This window comes from Simochromis diagramma, unplaced genomic scaffold (genome assembly GCF_900408965.1).
Source record: "Simochromis diagramma unplaced genomic scaffold, fSimDia1.1 OVJJ01000205.1, whole genome shotgun sequence".
Taxonomy (NCBI): Eukaryota; Metazoa; Chordata; class Actinopteri; order Cichliformes; family Cichlidae; genus Simochromis; species Simochromis diagramma.
In genome coordinates this window covers 2,009,637-2,036,973 of record NW_024386782.1, presented here as the reverse complement: position 1 = coordinate 2,036,973, position 27,337 = coordinate 2,009,637, and the positions used below count along the sequence as shown (strand labels likewise).

General features: G+C 39.3%; 1 protein-coding gene across 5 annotated transcripts in view; it reads right to left on the bottom strand.

The window, feature by feature from the left end:
- LOC120723905 (piezo-type mechanosensitive ion channel component 2) overlaps positions 1-25,068 on the bottom strand; it is a 96,174-nt gene extending 71,106 nt beyond the window's left edge. For 4 of the 5 annotated variants that reach the window (XM_040015735.1, XM_040015764.1, XM_040015743.1 and 1 more), the window contains exons 1-6: positions 24,461-25,068; positions 18,275-18,370; positions 12,889-13,014; positions 5,444-5,486; positions 1,915-2,077; positions 77-344 (exon numbers count right to left, since the gene is read on the bottom strand). In XM_040015735.1, the coding sequence (XP_039871669.1) occupies positions 77-344; positions 1,915-2,077; positions 5,444-5,486; positions 12,889-13,014; positions 18,275-18,370; positions 24,461-24,524 (760 nt within the window). In that variant the 5' untranslated portion in view covers positions 24,525-25,068. The remainder of the gene's footprint in view (positions 1-76; positions 345-1,914; positions 2,078-5,443; positions 5,487-12,888; positions 13,015-18,274; positions 18,371-24,460) is intronic. The other variant, XM_040015755.1, reaches the window with a different exon arrangement.
- Positions 25,069-27,337: the final 2,269 nt, after the last annotated feature.

The window sequence follows — 27,337 nt, the reverse complement described above, 5'->3', positions numbered from 1 at the left end:
ATGAGCAAACAGACTGTATGTTTCATGATAATCTGAAACTATTTATTTGCCCCACAAACAGAAAAGATTTCCTCACCTGTTACGCACAACAAGATGGTGATCACCACTTTTCCTGCAGTGGTTATCAAATTCCCGATGATCTCCTTCACTTTGGAAGCAACTTCTGCCACCATCCGCAGAATCTTCATCTTTGTGCTCTCTTTTGTTTCCTCTTCCTCCTCCTCTTCCTCCTCCTCTTCATCCTCCAGCACATCATCTTCCTCGTCCTCCTCAGCCTCGTACCCTGCTTCATAGTCTTCCTCCAACAGGACGTTGTCCTCCAGGCTTAGCTTCTCGTCTTCCTCCTTGGGAGGAGATAACAGCGACACATTTAAGGTGCACATACGGGTGCAGCTCGGAGGTCAGAGCTCTCCATGGTGCTGAAAACAATTTCTTACAGGTAATCTCTACTAATACTAAAAAAGTAAAGTGTGTCACATGTGTTCCTGCGAGGGTCTGTCAGCACGGTTAGCATGTAACACAACATATCAGAGCATATATGTGGCCTGTGTAGCTGCTTGACAGCCTTAGCAGATGTTTTCCTCTGGAACTACATGTTGGCTTGACATCTAATCCAGTCAGCTCTTCCTTGGCTGCTGAATCTAAGCAATTATGTGTCCCTGACTTCCCTAAGACTCTGTAAAAGAGAAACATCATAGCAAGCAGGCCACTCACTTCAACACATAAAGTGCTAGGCAAAGAAAGAAGCAGGCGGAAAATCCTGTTATAACAGAACGCAATACAGGCGCTGTAGATTAATTCTGGTGTTTCTCAGTAATAAAGCGGCCATGCCATCTGTGCCAACCAGAGCAGCACAGTGGAAGTGAAAGTGAATGTGGATTTAATTAACACAAGTCATAAAGAGAAGGGAGGACTTGCCAGGAGACGGGGGATGTTGTCCAAGTCACCAACGCTCACGGGGAAGTTTACTTGAGTTCTGCTGCTTACAGCTTATAGAGCTCAGGTTAGGACTTGAAGAGCCCTATACAAGAGGCTATTTTAGCGCCTTCGAGGAACTATCATTTTAATTTGGTGCCACATAAATAAAACTGAACTGAAGTGAAATTGAATTTGATTGTTTGTAACAAGGTGAATTTAGTTTAGACGGTCATTAAAAACACAAATATTTTATTGTTATTTTGTTTTAAATGTGGTTCTTTTTTTAAGGTCTAGAAAAGATGCAGTTCTCTTCAGCACCTATGTTTCTCAACATAAATGTCAGGTCACTTTGAATTTGAGATTTGCTCTCTGTATGAGTTGGAGGTCCATGGTGAAATCACGAATGCGCACACAGGTTTTCAGAGAGGGGATGCCAGTAGCTGTGCGATTTAAACAAGCTCAGGTTTTTGTATTTATAATGAACTTTTTAGTCTCCTTTCATATACTTATAGCAATAATTTTGACAGCATACAATGAACAACTTTTTCTTTCCTCAGCGCTGAAGTCTGTAATCAGTTTGTGTGAAATGGTTTACATAGGAGTTTACGGCCAACTGAAAGTTCCTCCGACTAGACTGAGACATTATTCTCTTCAAGACACTTTTATTCTTTGTTTTAGGCACAAAAATCTGCTTGTACTCAGCTTCCTAAATGATTTATTGTTTTTTTATGAAATCCACACTTTAACCCACACCTCCCTTCACTTTTTATTTCAAACAGGAAAGGAAACAATAAGTCAATTAGTAGACTGCTCTCCATTCCTTTCTCTTTCTGCGTGAAACCGACCAATACTTTGTTTTTCCACCCACCGTGAATATCTTAATTGTGTGGAGTTTTCATGGAGTAAGAAAATATTACAATGAACAACAACAAAATTAAAAGAACTTTTCAAACCATCCAGACAGACGGACTTCATTTCAGCTCAAATGAAACCTACCTGTTCCTCTGATTGGAAGTCTTCATTGTACTGTGCCATGTCCTCAGGCGGCCTCTTCTGGACCAGACTGCGACACAGCAGCCAGATGCCCAAGCCGACCATAAACATGCCGATATCGGGGATGAACACTCGGATGCCATTCCCCGCATCTGCACCTCTCACGCTGGGGACAAACAGACAAAAGATGGGACACAGATGCTGACAGAAAGCAGACGCTCGGTTCCTCAAAGTGCAGATGAATCCCAAAAATCGTGATTTGGAGGAATCTTGCAGGCCAATAACACATAAAGGATTGAAACTGGGACAAGATAAAACAGGCTTAACTGCCCGTGGACAATGAGGTCTAATATGAAGCAGTTTTTCTGAGAAATCCAGGGAGTCCTGGTCGCTTGTTTAGTTTACTTTGGCCCATAAACAGGTGCTGCCCTGTGTTTGAACTTGGCTGAGTTCACGTCACATGTCCCTCTGTATCTCTGACTTTTTAAAACTAAAATAAAGAAAAGTTATTAATTCATTCTAATCCGTTTCAGGCAGACAGGAGCTGCACTGAGAATCACGAGAACAGGTATTACTGAAGCAAAACACCACCTGTTCACATGAACGCATGGGAATCTGTATTTTTCCCTTACTCAAGTGCTCTTTTAATATGTGTTGTGCTCAGATTTTATATGCAGTACCACCCTCTTTAATGAAATCGGGCTTTAAACATATTGCTGTTAACGAGTTAAATTCCATTCAAACAAAAAGGCCATGAGAGAGCGAGAGTGTTATTTTCTGTTTTTAACTAAACTGTGAAAAACATGTTTACTTCCCTAAAAACTGCATCCTTTGTTCGTACGGAGGCAGCTGGCGTAATTAGCCCCATTTCTTTTCTCTTTCATCTGCATGGAGTAAGAAAAGTAAGGACTAAATAAAGGGATCATTTTGAGATGTTTGTCCATCTGTCTGAATTCTCTTGACAACACTTAATAAACAAATCATATTTACATGAAGACAGCTCGGGGTTTTTATTACTGATATATTAAAACATGACGCTGTTTAAACTCTTGTAGTTATAGCGCTGTGAACAAACACTGCCTTTGCAACATTTGTTATTTGATTAGTCCGCTCACGTCTAATTAAATACAAAAAGGTTTGTTCAAACAGGAAGCTAAACACTGGTGGCGGACAGTTGCCATGACTGCTGCAGTAATCTCAGACTTCAAATAATCCAGAGAGATGCATTTATGCTGCCCGAGGACGCATTTTATGAGGTGTCATGATTGCATGTTCTATTAAATCAAATAAAAATTGTCCCTGAAATGGCTAACAGGTTTCAAAAGCTTTAAAACTCTCTTTTATCATCCAAACCAATTTCTATTTTGGTTTTACAGCAATAGCGCTCCATCCTGTCTTTGGCCACTAAAGTGTTTTCTTTACATTTCATGCTGGGCTCCAAGAGTAATTAAACAGTTTACAATAAACACACCATACTGGTGATTCTGCGGCTCAGGCTGCAGAGAAAAAGCAGACCAAATACTTTTAATTTTTTTTTTAAAAAAAGAGAAAAAAACAGCCAGTGTCATTCTGGATTCTGGTCTTGAGCTTATATAAAGCTTATAAAAGTTAACAAGTTGAAACCAGAGTGCTAATCATCTTGATGGAAAAACGCACACACCGATAAATAGATGCGCCTCTGGCTTCTGTTGTGGAGTTTAATCTGCTCAAGGACGCCTGTTTCCATTTGCTTCATTGTTGTGAAGCTTCGCGCATCCTCACACGGATGAAAGAGATGGAAACCATCAGAGCCAAACGGGGCTGAGCCAGTAACTTCAGTGACTCCCACTTTTCCCATAGTCATCGTATGAGGGAATCACAAAAACATCAGTAGTGTTCGGACCTGTCCTCACTGGTCCAAGCTACAGCTGGAATTAGTCACGCCACCTCAGTGAAAAACTTTAAATATAGACCAAATAAAATATGCCCTGTATATAAATGTTTGGTATTTATGAAGGGTCTGCAAAGGTCAATCCTGAGTAAACTGAACACTCAGCATGACTGAAAAAGTCACACAACAGCTGTGAATCGTTTTCAGGCTTGGATACATCTGAGCTCAGGTCCATTTAGGCATTAAAATGCACCAAAGCCAACTGTAATCACTGCTCATATACTGTATATGACCCTCGACACAAACAGGTAAATGCATATGGGATGAAATGTTTATGGCTCTACTTCCGCCACTTACAGTATGAAGGATGTTGAGTACTGGAAAAAAGGACGTGGCTGAGTTAGGACATTCCCGTACTCAGGAAACCACATCTAATATGATCATGTGTGTGTGGGGGGAGGCAGACACAACAGCAAAAGCTTTGAAAAATAGGCCCGTCAACCCACTGTCAAACATAAGTGGGTTTAGCGTTCAACAAGAATCCACACAGGGACAGGTTTGGAGCTTTTATGAAGCTGGGCACATGACGAGCCACTGCAGCTACAGTAATAAGTGATGTTTAATGTTATTGTGGGGCTGCTATATTTAAGGCACTTTGCACGGTCGGTGCCACCTCCTGCAAACAGAGCGGTGATACAAAAAGGTGAAGCGAAAATGTGAATTTTAAAATAATTTACTTTTAAAGATATTTCCTTAAAACTGCATTATTATTGCAACCACAGTTGTACTATTTATGTGTTATCATCGCTCAGCAGGGTTTCAATTTCAAAACTGAATTTGTTTATTTTGATTTTGTTTTCATTTCGTACAAATATTTCGTTTTAGTTTGTTTTTAATGATTTTCAGGTGACCCCTTTTTTTGTATAGTTATTTTATAAGGTATATTTTGTTATTTAGTTTATCACATTATACAATAGTTTATTTTCTAAATTCTACTTTTTAAAAAATCTTATTTCACCTAATTTTTTTCCACACAAAATTATAAAGTTTTGACTGCACACAGTGTGTCTGCAGACCGCTCAGTCCATAGTGTCTCATCTTCAGTTGGTGCAGACTGCTTGATTCCCTGCTCAGACTCGACTCTGCTTTATGTCCCTGCATGTCCAAACTAACTGATCATACATTAACATTCTGTTATCCTGATTTTTTCATAAATATTTTTAATTTTGTCGGCCACATAATGTGTACAGCACTTTGGTTTTGTCTTGTTTCTCTCTTTATTTTTATTTTTTATTTGCTACATAAATTATTTTAGTAGGTAATTAATTATTACACATATAACACAGAACACTTTTCTTAAAAGTAATGCAGTGCGCTACGTAATTACTCCCAGAGAAAGTAATTTGTTACACTACTCTTTACATTAATTTTGATTTTCGCTCTCGCTCACTCGTGTTTTTGTGCTATAAAATATAAATAAAGTATCCACATCCACTCTGTAGACTGTGCCACTGTTTTCCACCTTCAGCACGTGAACTGAAATCATTTTGTAGCACAAGTGCAGGCAGAACCGATGAGTGGAATCAATAGACAAGCAGGATAAAAAACATTATTAGCATCATTATTATTTATAACTCATTATTAGTTTAAATCTTATCTTACCTTTCAAAGCCAATTTGTCTTATGGATTTCTCCCATGAGGAACCTGCACACAAATATATGAAGTAATTTAGTGAGTACAGGTGAGGTCTGGCAAAGAAAAGCACCTTTAAAGTTAATAATTGTTAGATCACAGTCATTAGAAACAATTAGGAAGTTGGTTGAGCAAGAAACAAATTAAACAAAAATAAAACTGAATAATTAGAAAGAAACCATTTCTATTAATGTATCCAGTGATAGCATCAGCTCATCTTTGTATTCATACAGAGGATCGTTCGCGGTGCTCGTGTAACCTTCATGTATAAACGAGAAAATAAAAACCAAAGCCTCGTTTCCACACTTTGTATTGGTTGAAGTGTTCCTGACCATCACTCCAACACCCACAAGGAGATTTCCAGGTATTCAATTCATGAGCTCGGGAGAACGAAAGAACAGCACTCATTCGGCCTTTGTTCTACTGCCACAGAAAACACAACGTCAGTGTGACTCAACTAAATGACGTATCAGTAGTCTATCTGTTGTGTCTATTGGTAGTAATTATATGCTGAACTGAATTTAGCTCAACACAGATAAAGCAGATAAAACACTTCATCTTCATCTTATCTGCCGTGTCTCCGCTGTGCAAGCCAGCTACTGCCAGCTTGTCAAGCTAAAAAAAAAACTGAAAACAGACATTTTTTTCACAGCAATTCTTGTTACACATTTACTACATTGAGCAAAACAAGTAAGTACAATTATCTTTCATCAGTGATCAAACTGGGCTGTAGCCTATCCCAGTTGTCTTAGGGCGAGAGGCATATATAAATATATATTTTTCTTTAAATAAAATGTCTTCCTGTTAATCAAAAAAAAAAAATCACGACAGTTATTAAGAAATTTACAAAGTAAAAAGGAAAGAAAGAAAACAAACATACACACATCTGTGAAAGGAGGGGGCTACATGACATACCCTGACATCAAACGCTGTTTAAGACTCATCAGTCCACTTCCACTCAGTTACTCCCATCTAAAAGAGCTCACTGATGGAGGAAACAAACTAGGTTGTGTGAATGACTCATTCAGTAATAGCTAAACACCCAAAAGAACAAAAGGAAATTAGTAATTATTGTCTCTGTGGTACTAAACAACACTGCAATACATTTACCAGTGACTAGCAACCATTTTATCATGTGTGGAGCAGAGAATTGAAACACCAAACAATCTATTTGCACGCTGAGAGCAAAGCTAAACATAGTATTTGTTCAATTTGATGTAAAAAAAGATTCTGTGTAGCTCTCGTCAGCTTTCAGCCACGTTTCCACACAGCAGTACGGCTCTGATTCTCAGTAACTTGCATAAAACTGAGCCACACAAGCTCAGAAGAGCAGAAAGCAGAAAGCCAAACATCAACGTTAAAAGCTAAAGACACACATGTCTTTATTTGGAGTAAAAGCACCAAACCTGAGTTTAAAATCTGCAAATTCCACTGACCTGAAACATGAATCCAACAACTTGTTGGTCTGTGTCCACTGGATTTGTTAGTAACCATAACAAACCTACAAACCAACGGTTTATCGTGGCTGTGTTTTCCTTTGGAATCTTTTTTTTCCTCCAAAGGTCCAAAATTACTCACGCCAGCTTTAATCATGAGATTAAACAACAGTGAAAACTCCAATCAAAATGACATAAGCAAAATTAGACTTTAGAGATTTTGAGCAGCAGTTTCAGTGAATATTAAAACATCTCTAGCACCAGCTCTTCTATGCACCTTTTGTTCTTTTGCTTTTGCTCGCTGCTTTGCTGTTTGTGTCATTTACAAGTAGCTTAAGTGGTCAGGAAAGAGGGGAGTGCCAGAAACTTGCACAGTAGGAGATAAGCTCCACTCATGTTGTCCTAATTCCTAAAAATCACCCACAGAGCTTGATAGAGTTCATAGATTACTTAATGCCCTGTTTAAATCTTAAAATAGAAACCCAGTGATGCATTAAGCAAATGCAGTCAGTTTGCAACATGCAACTTCAACCCACCCCCAAAACCAAACCTACAGATGTAAGAGGAAATCCATCCTGTGTGTGAGATCATGCTCGAGGAATGTCAGAGGTAAAGCAAGGCCAGTCAGATGCATAGGATGTCTTAGGAATACTTTCTAGTGCAGACTGAACTCAGCACGGAGACTTCTAGAAGAGAGACTTTCTGCCTGCCGAGGTGAGGCCACATTTCACCCCAGCTGGGCACCAAAAATACCTGTCCTCACACTTTATGCGAACACCATAAAACACCCTTTGTACTTGCTGGGCTGTTAACCTCTCAGTGCTGCATTTCTTTGCACTCTCGCTTCCATCTCTGGGACCTAATGCCAGCTGCCCCTTTTCCACAGAGGATGGTGATAAGCACAATCGACATTTCAGCACATCATAATTATATCAGACAATCTGAGAGTTTAGTAAGTGTTGCACATTAAGGAAACAGCAGGAAAGACATGTGTGGATACAAAAGGGAATAACAAAGGGGCTTTACAAAGACCACCGCTGCACAGCCGTGTTTTTTTAGGCTGCTTAGCCCTTACAGACTGGACAAATGTCTACTGCCATCAGACAAATTGAATGCACAAATCCTTTATTATACTTAAAAAAGCTCCTTAGTGACCAGATTGCTGCTAAAAACTACCATAAAGTTTAAACAATCAAAGGAAAGTATATGGAAGTGAGTGGAGCTTGTTTTTTTTAGTCACAAACTGGCAATTTAGATCTGCAATGTATTGAACTCCACCCATCTGGAATACAAATGTTTTCAACTGTTTGTAAATGCAATGTCGAGTCAGCATGCAGGAATGACGGATGACTCCAAAGGAAGGCGTCCCCGGACTCATCTGGTGACCAGTCGCTGACCTGCTCCAACAGCTGGAGGTGTCAGCTTTTTTGGAAAGGTTTTCTCATTCATACTCATACTCATACTCAGCTTACTGCTCTAATGGCGTATTTGGCTGCGGTGAACGGAGGAAATTATATGAAGTTATCCGGGGAGAGGATAACCACCTAACTGCGAAGGAGGACTCCTTGTTTATACTCGACTGCCAAAAGGAAAAGGGTGTCAAGGAGGCTAAATGCCAGATATAGAAAATCTGAGATAAGGCTATTTCTCAGGCGGCAGAATGAGAAGACAAAGAGTAATGCCTAACTTCCTGTTGTATAGAAATAACATTAAAATATCAATATCAACAGGCTGACATTAACTTCAGGAAGTGGAAAAGCCAACAACATGTATACAAATCATCACAGTGAATCAAAATCATCGGTTTGCATATTGTGCAAGATTGGGTGCAGATTGTTTAAAAGAAGTGTGCTGCGAAATGTTGTTTTGACACGATACAAGGATTTTTTTGATCTACTCAGTGTGGTTTTTACTGAAATTCCAGTGTGAGATAAGGCAAAGCATAAATAGCCTGACTTTAGATAGCAAGAATCCATACTAAGCATGTTTAAAATACCAGGAGTGGTGTGCATTCAAGGGAGGACAGTAAGTCATGTACACCAAATTATTTATTTATCTTTTATTATTTTTTGCACTGCTGGAGGAACAAAAGGGGGGGGGGGGCCTTTTTGTTTTAATACCGGTATATTTACTGTTCCTGCTCAAACAATTATCAAGGGTATCTATTTGAATTGACAGCCTCTATTGATTTAAGTCAGTCTTAACAATTATGTCTGATATCCTTTACTTTCTTACTTTCAGCTAATCTCAAAGATCTACAAAACAAACCATGTGCTGCTCAGTCCAAGCACTTTCTGACTTCCTCAGTGTGTCAACATCCACTACTTCTTCGAACTGAAAGCAGGATTCTTAAAACCCACTGACAAATATTTATTTTAATTTCTTTTTTAAAAAGGCTCCACAATGTCCGACGGCAACGCACGAGCATTTAGAGACAGGATATGGACCGAGTCAGAATAAAACAGTCCGAGCACTCATTAAGGAACATGTCAACTAGAATAGCAGTGTTTCACTAATGTGTTATTAATAGTGTCTGAGTAACAATGGGCTAGCAAACAGATAAAAACTAGAACATGCTAAGCTGCACACACAATATTTGATAGCAGAACCAGTTCAACTAACCACGGTCGTGGGTCGGCTGAGGCCTTTCTGTGTAATTTGCCCGTCTCTCCGGGTACTCCAGCTTCCTCCCACAAAGACTATCATGTTAGGTTAACTGGCTAAAACGTGAATGGTTTTCTGTCTCTCTGTTGGCCCTGCGACAGACTGGCGACCTGTCTAGGGGATACCCAGCCTCGTGTCCTTTTTTAGAAGCTGGGACAGACTCAAGATCCCGTGAATCCGAGCTGGATAAGCGGAATTAAATTAATAAATCACTTTGACTTGATTTATTATAATCAAAAATATATTAAAAAATATATATAAACAGACTTATTATTTAAAGCTGGTCATTGTGCTTTTCTGCATGTTACATATCTGTGGGTTTTTACATCGTGCTACCAATTTGATATTCATTCAGTAAAATGTTTTTCACTGGACTCTTTTCTTTCTCTTGTGATTCATACATCTCTTCCAGAATTTAGTCACGCTAACTCTGGATGTCAAAGCTAAAGTGTATCTTATTTGTCTTGAGTTAATCTGCTTATGTGAGTGAATAGGTTGTCAGTTAAAATGCAGCTGATTTCTAAAAAGTCATGTATTTGTGTTCTTTACTGCAATAATCTGTATTTCTTGCGTTACAGCAGAAGGTTTGGGCTACAGAAACTTTAACATCTGGCTGGTTACGCTACAGTTTTTTGTATCATGGACTCTGGGTCTTGGCCGCAGGGTTTTGGGTTTATGGGTTCTTGATTCTTTTGGAGATACGAATCATGTGTTTTGAGTTTTGTATTTTTCTTATAACAACATTTCCTGGTTGGTGTCTGTTTATTCATATTCTCAGATTTCAGTTTCAAATTTAGGTTGTTCTTGGTTAGAATTTGTTTTATATTTAATTCCTTGAATTTCCTGGTATTCCCGCCTCCCTTCTATTTCCGTGTCATGTTTAATCTCTGTTGCCGTTATCTCTTCCTGTTTTATTTTAGTTATTGTTTTTCTCTGTGTCTTGTGTGATGTTTTACTTCCTTTGTCTCAGGTTCTGGATTAGTTACAGCTGTCCTCCCACCTGTTATCTCTCCCCACATTATCTGTTGTATGCATATATCGTCTGAGTCTTCTCTTGTCCTTTGTATTGTCGTCCGTCATGGCTGTGTGTCTCCCTAGCCTGTTTTCCTAAAGATCCCTGGCATTCAGATACCCAGCTTCTGCTATGCAGATGTTTGGACTTTTGTATTATTGTGAGCTAACAGCATTAAAGCTGATTTTTAAGTTCACTCCTGTTTCTCAAGTCCTAGCACACAATCTGCCTTTTACACAGCAAATCCTTGACATTTACTGTCACACAACTTGCTCTGGCTAGAGAGAAAGTTGCTGTTTTCACTGTTTTTACTGGATTGTTTCATTTTTTACACAAAATAATAATAATGAAAGTTTATTTGTATAGCACTTTCAAAGCATGCGTTTCAAAGTGCTTCCACTGAATGAAAAATACAAATTTATATAAAATAACTGGACAGAATTTATGGTGTCACTCCAGGGTTTGATCTGCCAAAAAACTGGAGCCCCTGAGACTTTAGGAATAAGGACTTCCTTGACAGAATATTTAGTCTACCCTCTCTGAGAGGTGCCGTGTGTTTTTGCCTGAGGCGATAAGGTTCGTTCTACCTTGTGAGTTGGCCGTTTCTCGGCGGAGAAAACCGGGCCGCTTCCATTAGAGAGAACAAGTCATTATAACATAAGGTCAGGGTCTGTCCCGTCTAGACACGTTCATATTTTACAGTTTGATACAGAGTTTCATGAGAAACCCAAGGCCAGCTATTAACACCTTCCCAACACTGAGTCAGGAACTTACAATGTTTGCTTTACTGGCACCAAGTATCCTTTTTCTCTGCATTGCCATATGGCACAAAGAAGCTAATTACACTGAGGAATGTGTCGGATCCATAAATCTTCATGATGTGACAAAATGCAATAAGAATGAAGGTATCTCAAAAAAAAACAAAACTGAATTACTATTCAGAGCGAAGTGTGCTCTCTCCTGCAAATGGTGCATGTCTTCACTTAGTGTTTTGGATGGAAATCTTGCCTCTGGCTGTGAAAAAGCTACAACTTTCTCTGGCGATATACAACTTTGTGACCTTGCATCAGGGGCTGGTCAGAGTGCAGGTATACAAGGGCACGTGAGACTGATGGGACACACGTGTGCACATAGTCGGTCATGAACAGGAAGAGAATCCGCCTTATCTGGTCTTTCCCACCCCCCAAAAAACATCCGTTCTGTGCAAGTAAATCATGGTTAATGTCTTTACAGTCAGGTTTAGCCTCATTTATATTTCTGCTGTACGCAATAACTCCAGCAGCTACGTGCAGCTGCAGGAGCACAGAGGCTACATCACAGCTCGTATGTGTACACCTCTTTAAAAAGTGTAATCAGACACTGGAGCTATTTTGGCTATGTGGGAATGAAAAAAGTCCATGATTGATCAGAGAGAACAGCTTTATGTTCTCTAGGCCTGCGACTGAGGCCCTAAAAACTCTTCAGATACAAACATTTGATTCAACTTGACATCTTAGACTTATTAAATTAAAATTATTTGAAAGTAATGCAGGTAATTTGCATTTTTAAAGCAGGCTGGACATTTTTTCAACGTGCATGATTTAAAACACGGTATTTGTGGTAATCTCAGAAAAGAAATATTTACAGGGTAAATAATCAAAGTGCAACATGACCAAATTAAGCCAAATCTACCATTAGGTTACCCACACAAGTGTAAACCAGGGTTAAGCTCTTACAGGTTAGAAAAAGATGGTGTTTTTGTTTGCCATATTTGATTTCCCAGTGAATACAACCAAGGCAATAAGTTCCCTGCAAAAGACATTTGATCCAATAAAAATATGATTTTATAGAAAAATACCCTTAAATGCTCTGCCAGTGCCAACGTCTTAACCCAGAGGTAAGCTGCCGACCTCTGCCTTATCCAGATCTACACCAGAAATTAATGAGCTCTACTTTTACCCATACTCCACCGCTCTACCAAGTTTCATAAACTCCACCTTGCTAGTTTTCATGTAATCGTGCAAAGAAACAAACTGCAACGGTCACATACCTCTGCCTTGACTCACACTTTGGCAGAAAATGATTTTAAAGGGTTTAATTCAGCTTTATTAGTCTATCCCCTTTTCTAAAAACGAATAAGGTGCTTCCTGCATGTCTTTTTTAAATGTTTCCAGAAGGCAAGAACAACAGAAGACCACTCAATCAATAAACTCCATTCCTGCTTCTTGGATTCTTGACCTGTGAGGGATTTTTTTGATTTCTGTATACAGAATAAACGTTGCTACTCTTAGAGAGTTTACAACAATGGCTGCAGTGTACTCACAGTTGAAGTTGGAGGCGATGGAGTTCCCGGCCACGAGGCTGTGGATGGTAATCTGATAGATGATGTGGAGTAGCAGGAAGGACATACTGGTGAAGCAGAGCGACTGGAGGAGACGCCCTGTGTGGCCTAACAGAGGAGAACAGCTACAGTGAGTTCAACACGGCTCAGTTTAAAGATTCCCACATGTTCATTCATCCACTGAAACACAGAAAAGTCTATGCGCTGGTTTGCTTGTGTAGATACTGAGAACTTTATCAAACACAAAAGTGAAATTTTGCTTCTTTTTGAGTTTGAGTGACATATTTAAAAAGTGCCATTTCGTGTAGTTTTCTTAGGACTTCAGTTTAGGACTGAATGGATTTGAAAACAGACAGCTGTTTCTCATAGAAAAAGTCAGTGCCTGGAGTCTGGAGCTGTTTTGAATAAATTGGTAAAGAAGGTGAGGGTGACTGGGACAGCACCCAGGAGGGATTTTCAGTGGATCACAATACATATCCTGGTCAAGAGCTGGTAACGTTACTATTGAGCAAAGCTAATTTCTACTGACAAGTCAAATAAACGTTTTGGTGGACCACAGGACCTCTAAGTCGATAAGTTACCGTCTATAAGTTTTTGTACTTAATTCTGCTCTTCAGCTTCAGTGTCTGTTGGTGTTCACAGTTAAGGACTTGGCTGTTGGAGGCCATGAACATGAAGGTGTTGACTGTGAAGAATACAGCTGTCGGTGGACATGACTGATCCTGGGAGGGTGGAAGAGATCGGGCAGGGGAGCTGCCACAGCTGTTCAACACATGGCCACTTTATGGTGCACCTACAGGTATTTGGGATAATTTCAGGAGCTGTTATGGTCAAAATTCTCAGCAGCAGGTTTCCCACTAATTATGAAAATGAAAATCTTGATCGAGAGAAGGCAAATGAAGCGGGATCGGGCTCTCGTTCTTTGATTAATAAATAACAGTAATGTCTTGTGCTGGGCTATCAACAATGTTTTATCAAATAGTTTTGCTTATCTGCACAGTTTGGTTCTTCGCTGGGCAACATCCCCATCTCATTAAATTTACTGCATCCTTGTGGGGGAATGCACAGCAGTTTTACTACAGTGGGGTAATATCCTGGCTGAGGTGAGGCGCTACTGCTGAGCCGCTGAGGGCTAACCTTATCAAACGTGTGCAACAACACATCACGTTGGACTTCTTGCAGTAAATGTTGAAGTAAAAACAATTTGTGTTAATTTCCCTTTGCAATTCCCAATGCTTTCACAATGGGGGAAAAGAATGCTTGTAAATGCGAGGTATGAGGAGTTTTTGCGAGCTTCTGCATCCAAACTGGTACTAAGGCTCGGGACATTGCAACTTGTTTGGCTTTACCCCCTGTTTTTCCTATTTGTAATAGAACATTTTTGCTGCCTGACGGCCATCTGACTTGTTTGCCAATGCTCATCTTGAAAAAGTAATCTGCGTCACTTTTTCAGTTTCAAAATTCTGTCCCAAGAGCACTTTTTCCCCCCCTTTCAAAACAGAGGCCATTGTTTGGTTTTAACGGTTCCTTCTTTTTCCTAAACAGTCAAAGAACTTCATCCATCTGACAGCGTTAAGACCTGACAAAACACGCTGTCCTGCCAAATCACAGTTTCAGAAAAGCCTAATTAAGTCTTTTAAAGACCAGTTCAATTTATGGGGAAGCCTGCTGTCCGACTTAACAATACGAGAAAAAGCATCTCAGGTCGTTAAAAAGCATGAAAGCATGACAAAGACCAAAAAGAAAAAAAAAGCCAAATTAGAAGTCTGCAAGCCATAACATAAACCTGATAACCATATAACCCATAACATCAAATATTTATGTGAAGTCATGTAAGACGGCTAAAAGACTCCCGGTCGTGTCACTACAGATTTCACAAAGCTTGTAACACCTACTGCTAAAGCTCTCGCAATGCTTGTTGCTCTTTTAAAAGCAACAGCTTAGATTTTGTTCACCTCCACTGGGAATGCCTTCAAAGGTACATTGAGCTAAATACTGCAATTAAGGCATTAGAGAGTAAAACACAAAAACAACAACAACAAGTTGCATAAAATATTGTCTCTGTGCTCACGTATCCTCGGGCACACAGCCGCGCTGCAGCTTTTCAAAGCAAAACGCACCTAATGAATTATTCATGTCAAACATTTGTTTTAAATTAACTTAACAGATTTAACTGCTGCATGTCCTCGAAGATGAAAAGACTGAATGAAACAGACCATCAAAACAAAGCAGTGAATTTAGCTCAATCTATTTACCTAATTCCCTCTAAAATGATTTTGAACATGTGAGTCTTTACTGCAAAATAAGATGCTTTTTATAAGTTTGTGCTGCCTGTGTCTAATTGGTGCTTAGTGTCAAAAGCTGATTTTTAACATATGAATTAACAGGAATGTTACTAGAAATTAGGATTATCTGGTAACAATATAAACAGAGATCAAATGAATTTGATTAAATGTTTCCATGGTGATTATTTTAAGCCAATGTGCATCTTAAAGGTACTGAATTGGACTGTACATGGTAGAAATATGAGACGCCTCTCCCCTTCAACTCTCTAAACAATATCTACCTACAATCAGCTGTTTGTGCAATGACAACATCCTAATTGTTCCAGCTGTTTTGTACACTCTATATTATCCTGTTATTAAAGTCCTCCTGCCATAACTTCCTCATAGTGAGCCTGTCAGCCTGCAGCCCCCTCCCTGATGACAGACAGCTGAGGCAGACAGATGGGACGCATGTCCTGGCAGGTTGCACTGGAAGGATATCTCATACTTTCTGACGCCGATGACTTCACTCCTCTCCTGTTTTGGATACTCTGACAATGCGCAGTGAAAGGTCACATAAACATAACCTACTAAAACTTTTATCCACTTTCCTTTAAGGGTAAACAAAATAACTGGCATTTTGTTTTGTGACGAGTCGGGGTGGCGGTCTACCAACATTTTTTAATAGTAGTTTGAATGACCTTTTAATCAGCACGTCATCGCCCCTTGTCACATAGGTGTGACGTTGTGACATCTATACGTTTTTGTGAATTGGTTCTTTTAGTTTGCAGCTACAAAAAATTTCTACTACGAAGTAAGAAAAACTGAATTGTTTCAATGGGTCTGAAGACTTTTTTATTTTAGGTTATATAAGAGCTTTTTACAAGCGACAGATTTTTTAGCAGCTGGTAATTATGCCTGGAAATGCCTCTCTAGGAAAACTCGAACTTACTGCTCAGGACTGCAGAAATAATTAACATTGATTGATTATAAGAAAAGAAAACATACCAATTATTGTTAATAATCAAATCAAACAACAATAAAATACATTTACATTTATTCTAGTATTTATTTCTTTTTCAGTGCTTATTATTAGTATTTTTTTTATACCAGAGTGAAGTTGTTTGCACTCTAAACCTGTTGAATATGTTCTGAAGTTCATAAAATCTGAATTTGAGAAGTTAACCAATGGCAGCAACAATCCTCCAGCTTAAATGATCCTCAGTTGGTACTGCGCGCCAAGAAAATACTCCCCGCACCATTACACCACCAGCAGCAGCCTGAACTGCTGATACAAGGCAGGGTGGAGCAACGCTTTAATGGTGTTCGCACCAAATTCTGACAGTCGAAGCAGAAAGACTGACTCATCAGACAAGGCAACAGTTTTCCAAGCTTTTATTGTATAATTTTGGTGAGCACGTGCGAAATGCATCCTCTCCGGGTTGCTGCCATGTGACTGGCTAATCAGATTTGTGTTAATGAGCACTTGGTGAGTTGTACCTAATGAACTGGCCAGTTCCATCCCTCAATTGGGAAATTACCTGGGTGAAGATTAGTCTTTTGGGTTTGGTACTTTTGACAAAAGTGAGTTGTTTAGACATTAAATGTGAATAATCAGATGTAAAATTAAATCTTAATTTCAGCCTTATTAGTAACAGGAATACTTTGTATATTTTTTTGTTTTTTGAAGCATGCAGTTTAAGAATATTTATATAGAATATAGATATTAAAACACCCATTAAGGCAGGAAAATAAAAACGTAACAACAATAATGTCCGTCAGTCTAATTCACCTATAACAGTGTTTATGTGATTTTTGGGGGCAATTTTACTTTGGCCAGTGTTTGCAAAAGCTAGACAAAAAAAATCAGTTACACAAATAGTAACAGCATTATTGTGAGTATTGTTGACACATTATCGATATATTATTTTTTAAATATCATTATTATTATCCTTAATGTATATCCTGTCATGACTGTTGAACGACTCTTGAAATCAGCAGCTATCAGCTTCATGAACGTTCAGCTTTACTAGAAGTCTCTTTAACTATTGATGAGACTGTAAGTGGTCCACTTTCTCCTCTCCCGCACCTCCTCTCTTTCTCTTCCTCCTTTACTTCCTGATTGTTATTTCAGCTGGAGACGAGCAGAGACGAATCTCGGACTGGACGTCGCTCCCTCAGACAAAATAGGTTTATGTATTATTAAACACTACATGTGGTCTCCTGCAGAAGCCTGTATTATTAGAGGTCTGGGAGGTGTGCTGTTTAGTGTTTTGTGGTGGATGAAGTGCATAAAAGCGAGGCTGAAATCCCACATTCATCACCCGTAAGGAGAACAGTCACCTCAGTCACTTCTCATAAACCGCAGAGGTCCACCGTGATTCATATTTCTTCAGAGGATGAATGGATTCTAAATAGCTGTCAGAAGATCATATGGAAGCTTGTTTACCGGCTGTAAACTTCCTGCATTTTTATCTAAACCAAAACACCAGAAAGGTTAAAGGTCACCTCCACCTTCAAATTGGATGAATTAATGAACATCACAGACGCACGCAGATCGTGATGTTATGGCCTGGAGAGAGAAACTTCTCAGTTTCTGTTCTTCAAATAAAATGGTTAGCCATTGTCAAAACCAGTCCTCATCCCAAGTTTCTTTTTCTTTTCTTCTCTAAGAGATATTTTACAAGCTCTTTTGTGTTTGTCTTCTCGACAGAACAACTCATGTGTTTAGTTTTGTATCATTTATATGGGTATTATATGAGCAAATAAACTAAACCTGAGCCTAAAATGGCAATTTTCATGAAGAGCTCCTTAGATGTGGTCCTAATGGACCACATCTTTCTATCTCAGAGCTGGCCGGTTGCAGATCATTTTTATTATTACAGATGGACTCATGCCTGCGCTAACCAATATTACCTTTCATGGACTGAGCTATGTGCCAAATCCATGCTCATCTTAAGGAAATTCAACTCTCCTGCAGAAGGGCTGGTTTGTATTATAGAGAACAACAAGTCAATTCAAACTCTGGGAAACAGTCAAGATTCTTGAGGTGATGGCAAAGCCACTGAAACTACACGGCTTCAGAGGGGCACTGTAGAGCTTACCTTGCATTGTTGTGCTTGTAGGCTCTGGGAAGAGTGGAATAAGCAGGAGATAGATGAGGTAGACGAAGGACAGGACATTGTACCTGAACAGGCAAGCTGCAGGGACAAAGACAGAAAATTGACCAGCTCAATAATGTGTTTACAGCTTCGTTTGCATTACATAACATGTAGGAGTAAATAAAGTGCAGAAACTGGCAGCAGTCAGATCGTCACTGAACAGATATTTGAGACAAACATGTGGTGAAAATCATTAAAATGTTCCTGCTGGCTCAAAGTAGTAAAACATCAAACATTCCTCTAACTAAACTTCACACTCACAAACCTCATTATCTGTTCATCCGCATCACTAAACCAGCCTGTGCTTAAGTCAGTCAATGAACTGCCGTTTGTTTTGAAGAACAGTAAAGACCTGATAGTCCTCGGATGTGAAGAGGGACAATTAGCTGACTGAGCAGCCTGCGGTTATATCTGCCTCCATGCCGTAAAATGCCTCACTAAGCGCAGCTTCATATCACATGTGCAGATTTCAGAGTTTTGCAGGGACGTTATTGAAACCAGATCATTTTTTAGGATTAAACTCTACAAAATGAAATCTTTGAATGTTTTGCGTCATGCACCAGATGCCCTTAAAATACTCGATGTACCTCAGAGATTTCAAAACAGGAAAATAACGTCTGGTTGCCAAAACTTTAAATGAATCACAGCCATGTGGCTGGAGCATGAAGAGTGTGTAATCCCATGACAAAAGTCTGAAAGTACAGTGTTTGATTTTTAACCAAAACACAAAATGAAGGTTAATTAATTCTGCTGTAAAATTATTACAGTTTTTTTTTTTTATTCCAGCTCCAATTTATGTCATTTATCTTGTAACAAAAGTTTACATCAGGACAGAATGAAAGACCAGGGCTGGCTTTTATTCAGTTTATTGTGTCAGTAAAACAAATAAATGTGAAGCTGTTAGCTACTTTTTAGCCCTTTAGCGCTTCAACAGTAATTACTTGGCAACTACTGAAAATGAATCGACTGTTTTGGCGAAACGTTCACTGGTTGCAGTTTCTCAAATATTCAGATTTTCCCCATTTTTCACCTACCAAAGAAATAAGGTGTTTATCACTGGCTTACACATTTTCCCTTTCACAATAATATGAATTAATTTACGATAAAACATACAACCTGCAGTCACGCTTCCACTATGAATTTAGTCAAACCTCACTTTAGAACACTGTCTCAGTATTTAGGATGTAAAACCACACATGACACTGGCTTATGTAACACCTTCCCAGCATTACACACACAAACACATACACACACCCCATCCAGGCACATGAAGAAGGTCCTTTTGGTTTCATGATGTCTTAAAAAGCTTGAGTGCAAACATGACTTCCAAAAACCATTAATTGATGTATTGATCCATGATGCTCCTCATTTCCTGAAGCAGGCTGACCATCTGCACTGACAAGTTCATTTTTTAACTATTTAAGCAGCTCTGCTGTCTAAATAAAGTGACTCACACTCCCAGATGTGTATACTCTCTGCTCGGTTACTCTGCTCTGTGACATCTGCTTAATATTTCAAGTTTTTCTTAGTTTGTGCAAAACGAATATAGTAAACTGCATAGCTGCTTATATTTTGTTGAACCTTTTTAGGTCAGGGGAAGGGAGTCAGGGAAGAAAGTACACAGTGACTTAGTATAAAATATGGACACACAGTCTGACCTCCTAAGTTTCTCATTGCGGTTATATCAACAAGCTCAGAGTTTACAACCTGGTCGGCCGCACGAGTTATCGTCTCAGTCACAGACATCGGCAGCTACTGCTCTTGAACTACTGAAAAATTACATTTAAATGCTGAAAATGGTGCTTTTATTTATCTTTGCACGCTCAATGGACCCATTCATCGACATTTGACTTGGCTCTGACTTTTCCCTTGCTGAAGCTGTGAAGTAAGAGCACCTTCAGGTTTTCTCAGTGCTCAGATGCAGACCAGCGAAAACTAACAAAAGTTAATAAAAGTTGTTGGGGCTGTCATCTTTGGGCAAATTGCAAACATCTGGGATTAGTTTCAAGTACGCATGAATGCTTGGTCTGCCACATGCCAAAATCACAAATATAATGACATAAATAGAGCACTATCATTATTGATCTTTTTTCTTTTCTTTTTCAAAGCTTTTTAGCAAGTAGCCGAGGGTTTTTCAGCCTAAGCCTCTCAGGTGATTGAGGAGGGAATGACTCACAATCTATCATTTTTCATCTTACACTGTTTTAATCCACCCACTTGAATTTTTATCCACATTAAATGTGGCATTAAACACTTTCTAAACCTGCAAATTTTCATGCTAACCCCATTAATCGTCTGCTCTGAGCTTTAAGTCTAAATTGGTCTCTAACCATATTTGATGTACAGATAATCCAAATGTATCTATATGGCTCTGCTCCCACTGCTAGCCTGCAGACACTTGACCGCAGCCTTCCTGACCATTTGCCTTTGCTGCATGACTCACCATCAGACGATTTTAACACAGGGAATGAAAATAAACTGCCCTTCTTTTAAGACAAACCCGTTACTGCAAAAATCCCCATTCACGGTTGAATCGGGCTTTTGTCTCTTCCAGTTAAACCTACTATTACAAACACACAAAGCCTAAACACAGGCGAGCCAAACCAGAATTTTGCAACCAACTAATTTCACAGTTTTAGGCCTCATAAATGATGAAACGTGGCAGGAGATAAGACTGCGCAGTGCCAAGCGAAGCCAAGCACTGGGAGATAAAGGAGTAAAATGAAACCGTTCAGAAGAAAATCATGAACGAGATACCACATCAGCTGTTTTCATCTGATCATGAAACTAAAACTTGTGTCTATTATGATACCATGAAAGATATCCACAATGTCCTTGTACTACTTTCCAGATAAAATATGTTCAGAGAGCAAACGATTAATCTGGGCTTCAAGCTAACAGCGATCTTTATTATTAAACAACATTTTATTTCCTTCACTATTTGTTTGACCTGTTGGCAAATTGTGATGGGTCAAAGCTTTAACAGTTTAAAGTGATAACTTTACTGTAGATGGATTCTTTATTTTCTCAGCTCAAACACAAATATGTTCCATTTACTATCAGAGAAAATAAGGATATCATCTGTTTAGTTTAGTGTCAGATATTCTCATATGAGAAGCAGAGAAGGTTTTGTCATTTAAAAATGATTTAAGTGACTGGACGAACACAAACACACAGGTTGCTGCAATGTTAGAGTTTTATCTGCGTATTGCTGCCCTCTTTTAATATAAATTTAACTGCTTCAGACTTTGAGCAAAGCACCAAGAACATCTGAACTTCATGCAGTCAGCTTTTTTTTCTATCATATCTGATATTTTTTATTTGGGTGATCAATTTAAAAACTATTTTAAACTCAAACATTCATACACTGAACTATCGTGCAGAGTTCAACTGCAGAAGAATTTGCCTGATGTCTGATTCCTTTCTCTTTAATGGTTTCTGATAATAATAAAATTATTGCTTAATTCTCTCCAGCCTGTTTTTACCCATGAGAGAAAGCATTAATCTGTCTTTGCTTTCCACAAAGAATTAGCTCTGTATCTGGGATTGCACCTTATTTGGGCGATCGTCTAACTAAACATTTTATTTTTAAGAATATTATAGTTTTGAAATTGATGTTTAGCCTAAACAGAACACTTTTTGCCACCTTGTCAAAGATTCTTAGTCAACATATCTGATCAAACAGCAGAGCATCTTCATATCAAAATACCACCTAAAGCATTGTGGTTCTAGCGATGGCCACTGCAGCATCTGCAAGCTGCACAACCCAGCTGACTAGCTGCTCCCTCTTTACGGTCACACCGCAGGTTCGATATCAGATCAGACATTTGGAAAAGTGCGTGCTCACAATTAAGTCCGCACTCCAAACTCTGCCAGTAAACACATAAACAGCAGCCTGTTTGATCAGCAAAACTCGAGCTGTGTGCAGATGTGTGTGTTTGTTTGTGTATGTGTGTGTATGTGTGTGTGTGTGGTGGTGGTGGTTTAGGGGATTGTGTACACATGGGCCCAGCAGTTCTGCCGGATTCAATAGAGGTGCTGTCAGATGGCCAACAGGAAACACAGACTATGCAACGTCAGTAGGCAAGTCTTTCACTAGGACATGAGAAAAGTGTCAGTCTCTGCATATAACGCACAACTAAACATATAGTGCGACTGTTATGTAGGTGTTTGGGGTAAGATAACATCTGCTGCGGTGCAGTTCACTTCCTCTCAGTTTATTTGGCAGTGAGAAGCCAGAAAATTTACTTTTATATTTTATATCCCAAAGACAAAAACCAATACTGTCTGTCTGCTGATAGCATTTGGTTTCATGGCTTATTTATGGCAAGGGCTTTAGTTCTCAAAAAGGAAAGAAAATCAGCTGATCAGGTGACTCTGATGACCAAAAACAGCATCTGCCATCGCTGATGCTGTCTGTTTCTATATGTTCCCTTCTTTCCACTTTACATTTCCTCCATCCTGACAGTTAATGATGTGTACAGGCGTAGCGAACGCTCATTTGCACTTTGAAAAAACATAAAATATTAAAGGTATGTTTACGATAAAAGGGAAGGCAAATATTCTCTCCCTCAGAACCGCATTATTAATTCATACTGTTAAAACGACTTTCCACGAATTAATGGAGACAATGCATGGACTCACGATTGCTTTTGGAAATAAAAGGGGCATCAGGCTGTCAAATGATGCATTATAGTGGTACTGAGTGGGGCTTATCTATAGAAAGCATGCTGTTAGCTTTAAAAGTACCCCGCCCTCATAAGTCTTACACAGACACCACATTGGAACCTCAAAGGCAGTTAGACACTAATCACTTTTCGCTTGTGGCCTACCACAGGATTACAACTGAAAACGCAAAGTAAAGTGCATTTAATTCAAGGAGTCTGCATCCAAGGTGAGACTATGCCTCCAAATCTTCTCCACAAAATGCAAATAACCATCGAACAATGTGTCACCTTCAGTGAAATTCATCAGCTTTTCTAGGCAGATTAGTCCTGCAAAAAGTCACAAAATAAAAAACTCCAAAGTTTGAAGGCATGAATCATCGTCCACATCTGCATAGCAAAGGAGTGAATCAACACGGCCACAGCTTCTTCCTTGGAACAGAACACTTTTCTCAACAAAGCAACAAATTCAGTAAACAACAAAACGAGGAAGCACAGCTGACTACAACTCTGAGGAATGTGGAACAGCTGAAGACGTGCAGCTCAAACACTGTCATCGAAATGTAAATGATAATGAATAACAATCACACTGTCAGCCGCCAAACAGTTCAATTACAACACTGATGATTCACTAATATTAAAGGAAAACTCAGAAACCACAGTGAAAACCAAAGATACGAATTACCAATAATGCAAAGTCTGTGTATTTAGTGTTGCAATACATGTTTCATTTCCAGACACGAAAAAAATCAGATTGAAAGGAAATAATAAACTAAAACTTTGATGCTGTGATTCTGTATTTAGATATAAATAAACATACACCATTTAATTCACATCAGTTCATTTTCACCATCAGACTTTTGTACCTGAAACACAGACACCATGCCTTTGGTGTGACTCTGCAGTCACTGCTGCCGGCTGTGTTTCCTTCATTACCTCCAATAAAAGGTGACAGGTGGAGGACATTGCTGGTAAATGACGGCTCTGCTTTGTAATCTGTGTTTAATAGCTGGTGCATGACTCTGTGCAGTCTGTCGTTTTTCGTTTGGATTCACTTTTAGAGGAAAAGACCTCGGCAGTGATGAAAGGTGATCTGTGACCTCCATCACTGTGAGGTCAATCACAAATCATATAAAAAAAAATCAATGACATTTTCCCACAAACATAAATATGAAAGCTGCTCTCAATGTCCTGAACAAATATACTGGAACTGCGCTCTAATATATATGAGGCTTTGAATTAATGTCACAACTGATTTATATCAGTGTAGGAAGCCGAGACAACGCAGACTAGAGTACAGTTATTAATTAACATTAAATTTAAAGGTACAAGCACAGCACAGGGTGGGATCAGTAAATAAGCTTTATAGATATTATTAGTTTAATTACACATCCTTACTTACCATAGCCAATAACACAAAAGGCCAACAAAGATGCAAAAACTGGGTATTAGAGAGAAAACTCACCAGCTGCAAGACATACTGGGAGCAGTAACCTGAAGACCAACCCGCACACTACTTCAGAGGCCATGGCTCGGGGCAGGCCGTGTTGAATCCAGGTAAAAGAAGCCGAGAACTGTCTCTCTAAGGGTTCTCTTGCATCCCAAACTCCTGCGCTCTGTCAAATCCCAGCTGGCTGCTCCAGACGGCCACATCGGCTCTCCCCTGGTGACACCTGGACTCTGGTTATTCCACAGTGAAACACTGCGCATTCACCAAGGTTCGCCTCATCAGCTCCGTCGCCAGAAAATAGTATCACCATGATAGTTTAGTGGCTCAAATGCTGTAAAGTCATGTTGACGCTGCACAAGCTGAGCAGCGGACTCAGGTGCGCAAACAGCTGCGCTGGCACGGCGCGTAAAAAAGCCGGACAAAGGAGCCAACAAGTCCTCAAGTCCAATTAAACCCCTTTCAATGCTAAACCACTTTAATCCTTAACGGATTACATAGTCTGTGTATACTTCTTAACAGAGGAGGAATGAAAGAAGACCAAAGTATAACCGGATAACGCTACCCTTCTTCCTTAGCCCCCGTGGTGAAATTTGACTTTCTGACTTCTGGTCCGGATTGTGTTCGCCAACAGGAGGCTACGGGACAAGCCTGAGATTGGCGTCGTGTTCAGCCAATCAGAAGTGCGCCATTGGTAGCTGATCCAGCCCCCTGCGATAATTGGAAGCAAGAGGTGGGACGCGGAGATGGATGAAAATACCACAAGAATGAAACGATAACGTGAAACACACGCAGCCTTTTATTAATTCTATAATTTAATTATATTAGTGCATATTTTGCTATTTAATCACCATTTTTAAAGTAATAAACACCAGATAACCACGGCCACGTCGAGGAGGATTTTATGAATTTCAGGGGGGAGACTGTTCATTATGACCTGATCTCTTCAGGTCCAACTGTTTATCGGAGAGAAACAGCGACGCCTACCGGCGCAGTATAACCACTCCAGTCTAATCCAGTTAACCACAAAAACAGGCCTGCGCTGTTTGTGCTTGCAGGCAGGAAAATTAATTTTACCGAAATGTTTTCAGTTCTTGGACAAATTCTAAACAATGTAAGAAAACATCTTCTCTAGTAACACGTAATTTAATTGCTGAGCGGGTAAACAAACATGATTTAAAGCTCAGTTTGAAGCCTCAGGATGCTTTTTTGAATTTCCAAATATTCAAACAAAAGGTTGGAAGCATATTTGCTGTTTAAATAGGATTTTGTGCAGAGGCAGCTGCAGAGGTCGCCCTGTCAGATGGGTGACCCCTGTTCTTCACCTAAACTCATCAGCTTAAAATACATTTTATGGCACAATTTTTAAAGATTAAAATAAACATTTTAAACAAAGGCCTAATAATTTGAGGAGAAAACATTTTTTTAATTTACTTTTGAAATACAAAGACCCGTGAAGTGAAGATAAAATGGCACATAGACTGGAAACTAAATCCAAGAATTTGCTTTTTGTGTCTCATTTGTTGCATCTGTACAGAAACTAAAAAGTGTGAGTGAGTGTAGGAAGATGCACAAAATACACTTCTTCCATTAAAGTTTCTGTTTATATACAGAATACATTTGTGAGAGGTGTTAGCAGATTTTTTAACCCAGAAAAGAGCCAAGCTACAGTGTCTGTTTAGTCTCCAGTATTTAAGTTCTATCTTAATTTATAACACAGAGGCAAAAGCGTGGCGTCACCTAATCAAAAGAAAGCGTGCAACTGAGAATATTTTCCAGAGTGTTTGGCATTATTTTCTAATTACACAAGTGACTGATGAAAGAAAAACAAAATAAAGTGTCCCTCCAAGGATCATCCACAAGTGATGTTGTTGTGACAGCATTCATTGCTGGGACACTCACTACAAAGGCCGTAAAGGCATTTTACTAGTCTAAAGACTGGTTTTGGGAAAAGTGTGAAGAGCTGATCTATATGGATGTGATGTAGAGTTTGAGTTCTGGTGAGTTCAACTGAAAACCACATGGATGCTGCTTCTGATTAAAATGATGGTAAAGTGAATGGTGTGCATTGATGTGACACTGAATTGACAGTTCACAGGAGAAGGAAAAGAAGCATTTTTAAAAGTTTGCAGGTGACGGGATGCCATTTCTAACTTCCCAGTCAGCTGAAAGAGCCCGAAAAGAAACAGAAAGCTGTTTTCCTGACTGAACTTTCATCCATTGGGTTGATATCCGCTAACTGTTAGTGCTGTCAAATCAGTCAGTGACCCATGGTGTAGATGTGGGCACTGTCATCATGGAGGACTCCTATCCAGGCTGAAATGTTTCATCAGCCCCCTAAATGTTCTCTGCCAGCTCACAAAACAAGTTTTTTTGGTTTAATGTGTTTTTAATGGAGATACCTGCATTCATCATGATTCTCCATTCATTTATTCAGGTTTAAGTCATTAATGAGTCATCAAATCTCCATGGATGGCAAAATGTCATTAGGAAAGCTGCCTGGAGCTTCTCCAGCACTCTGAGCATGATGCACTGAAAGCTGGTGTTGACTCATTTGCTCGAACATAATTTTCTGAGTCAGATGTTTAATGTTAGAGGACACTGTAACTGTGGAACAAATATACTCAAAAGACCAATTAGAACTGGTTTGATAGACCTGGACACTGTGAAAAGCACTAATGTGGACTAAAAATAACAATAATAAAAAAAAAAACATATGGGAAACTGTTTCTTGTATTGGTTTTTCCTCCATTTGAAAGATATCAAAATTCATTTATGGTTACTTATCACCACAGTAAAGCAAAGGCCTTTAAGGCAAAGAGTGCTGACATAATGTTTACCTGTGTGTTAAACAGGGAAGAGCATCCAAGTTTAAACTCTGAAGTGCATTAACTT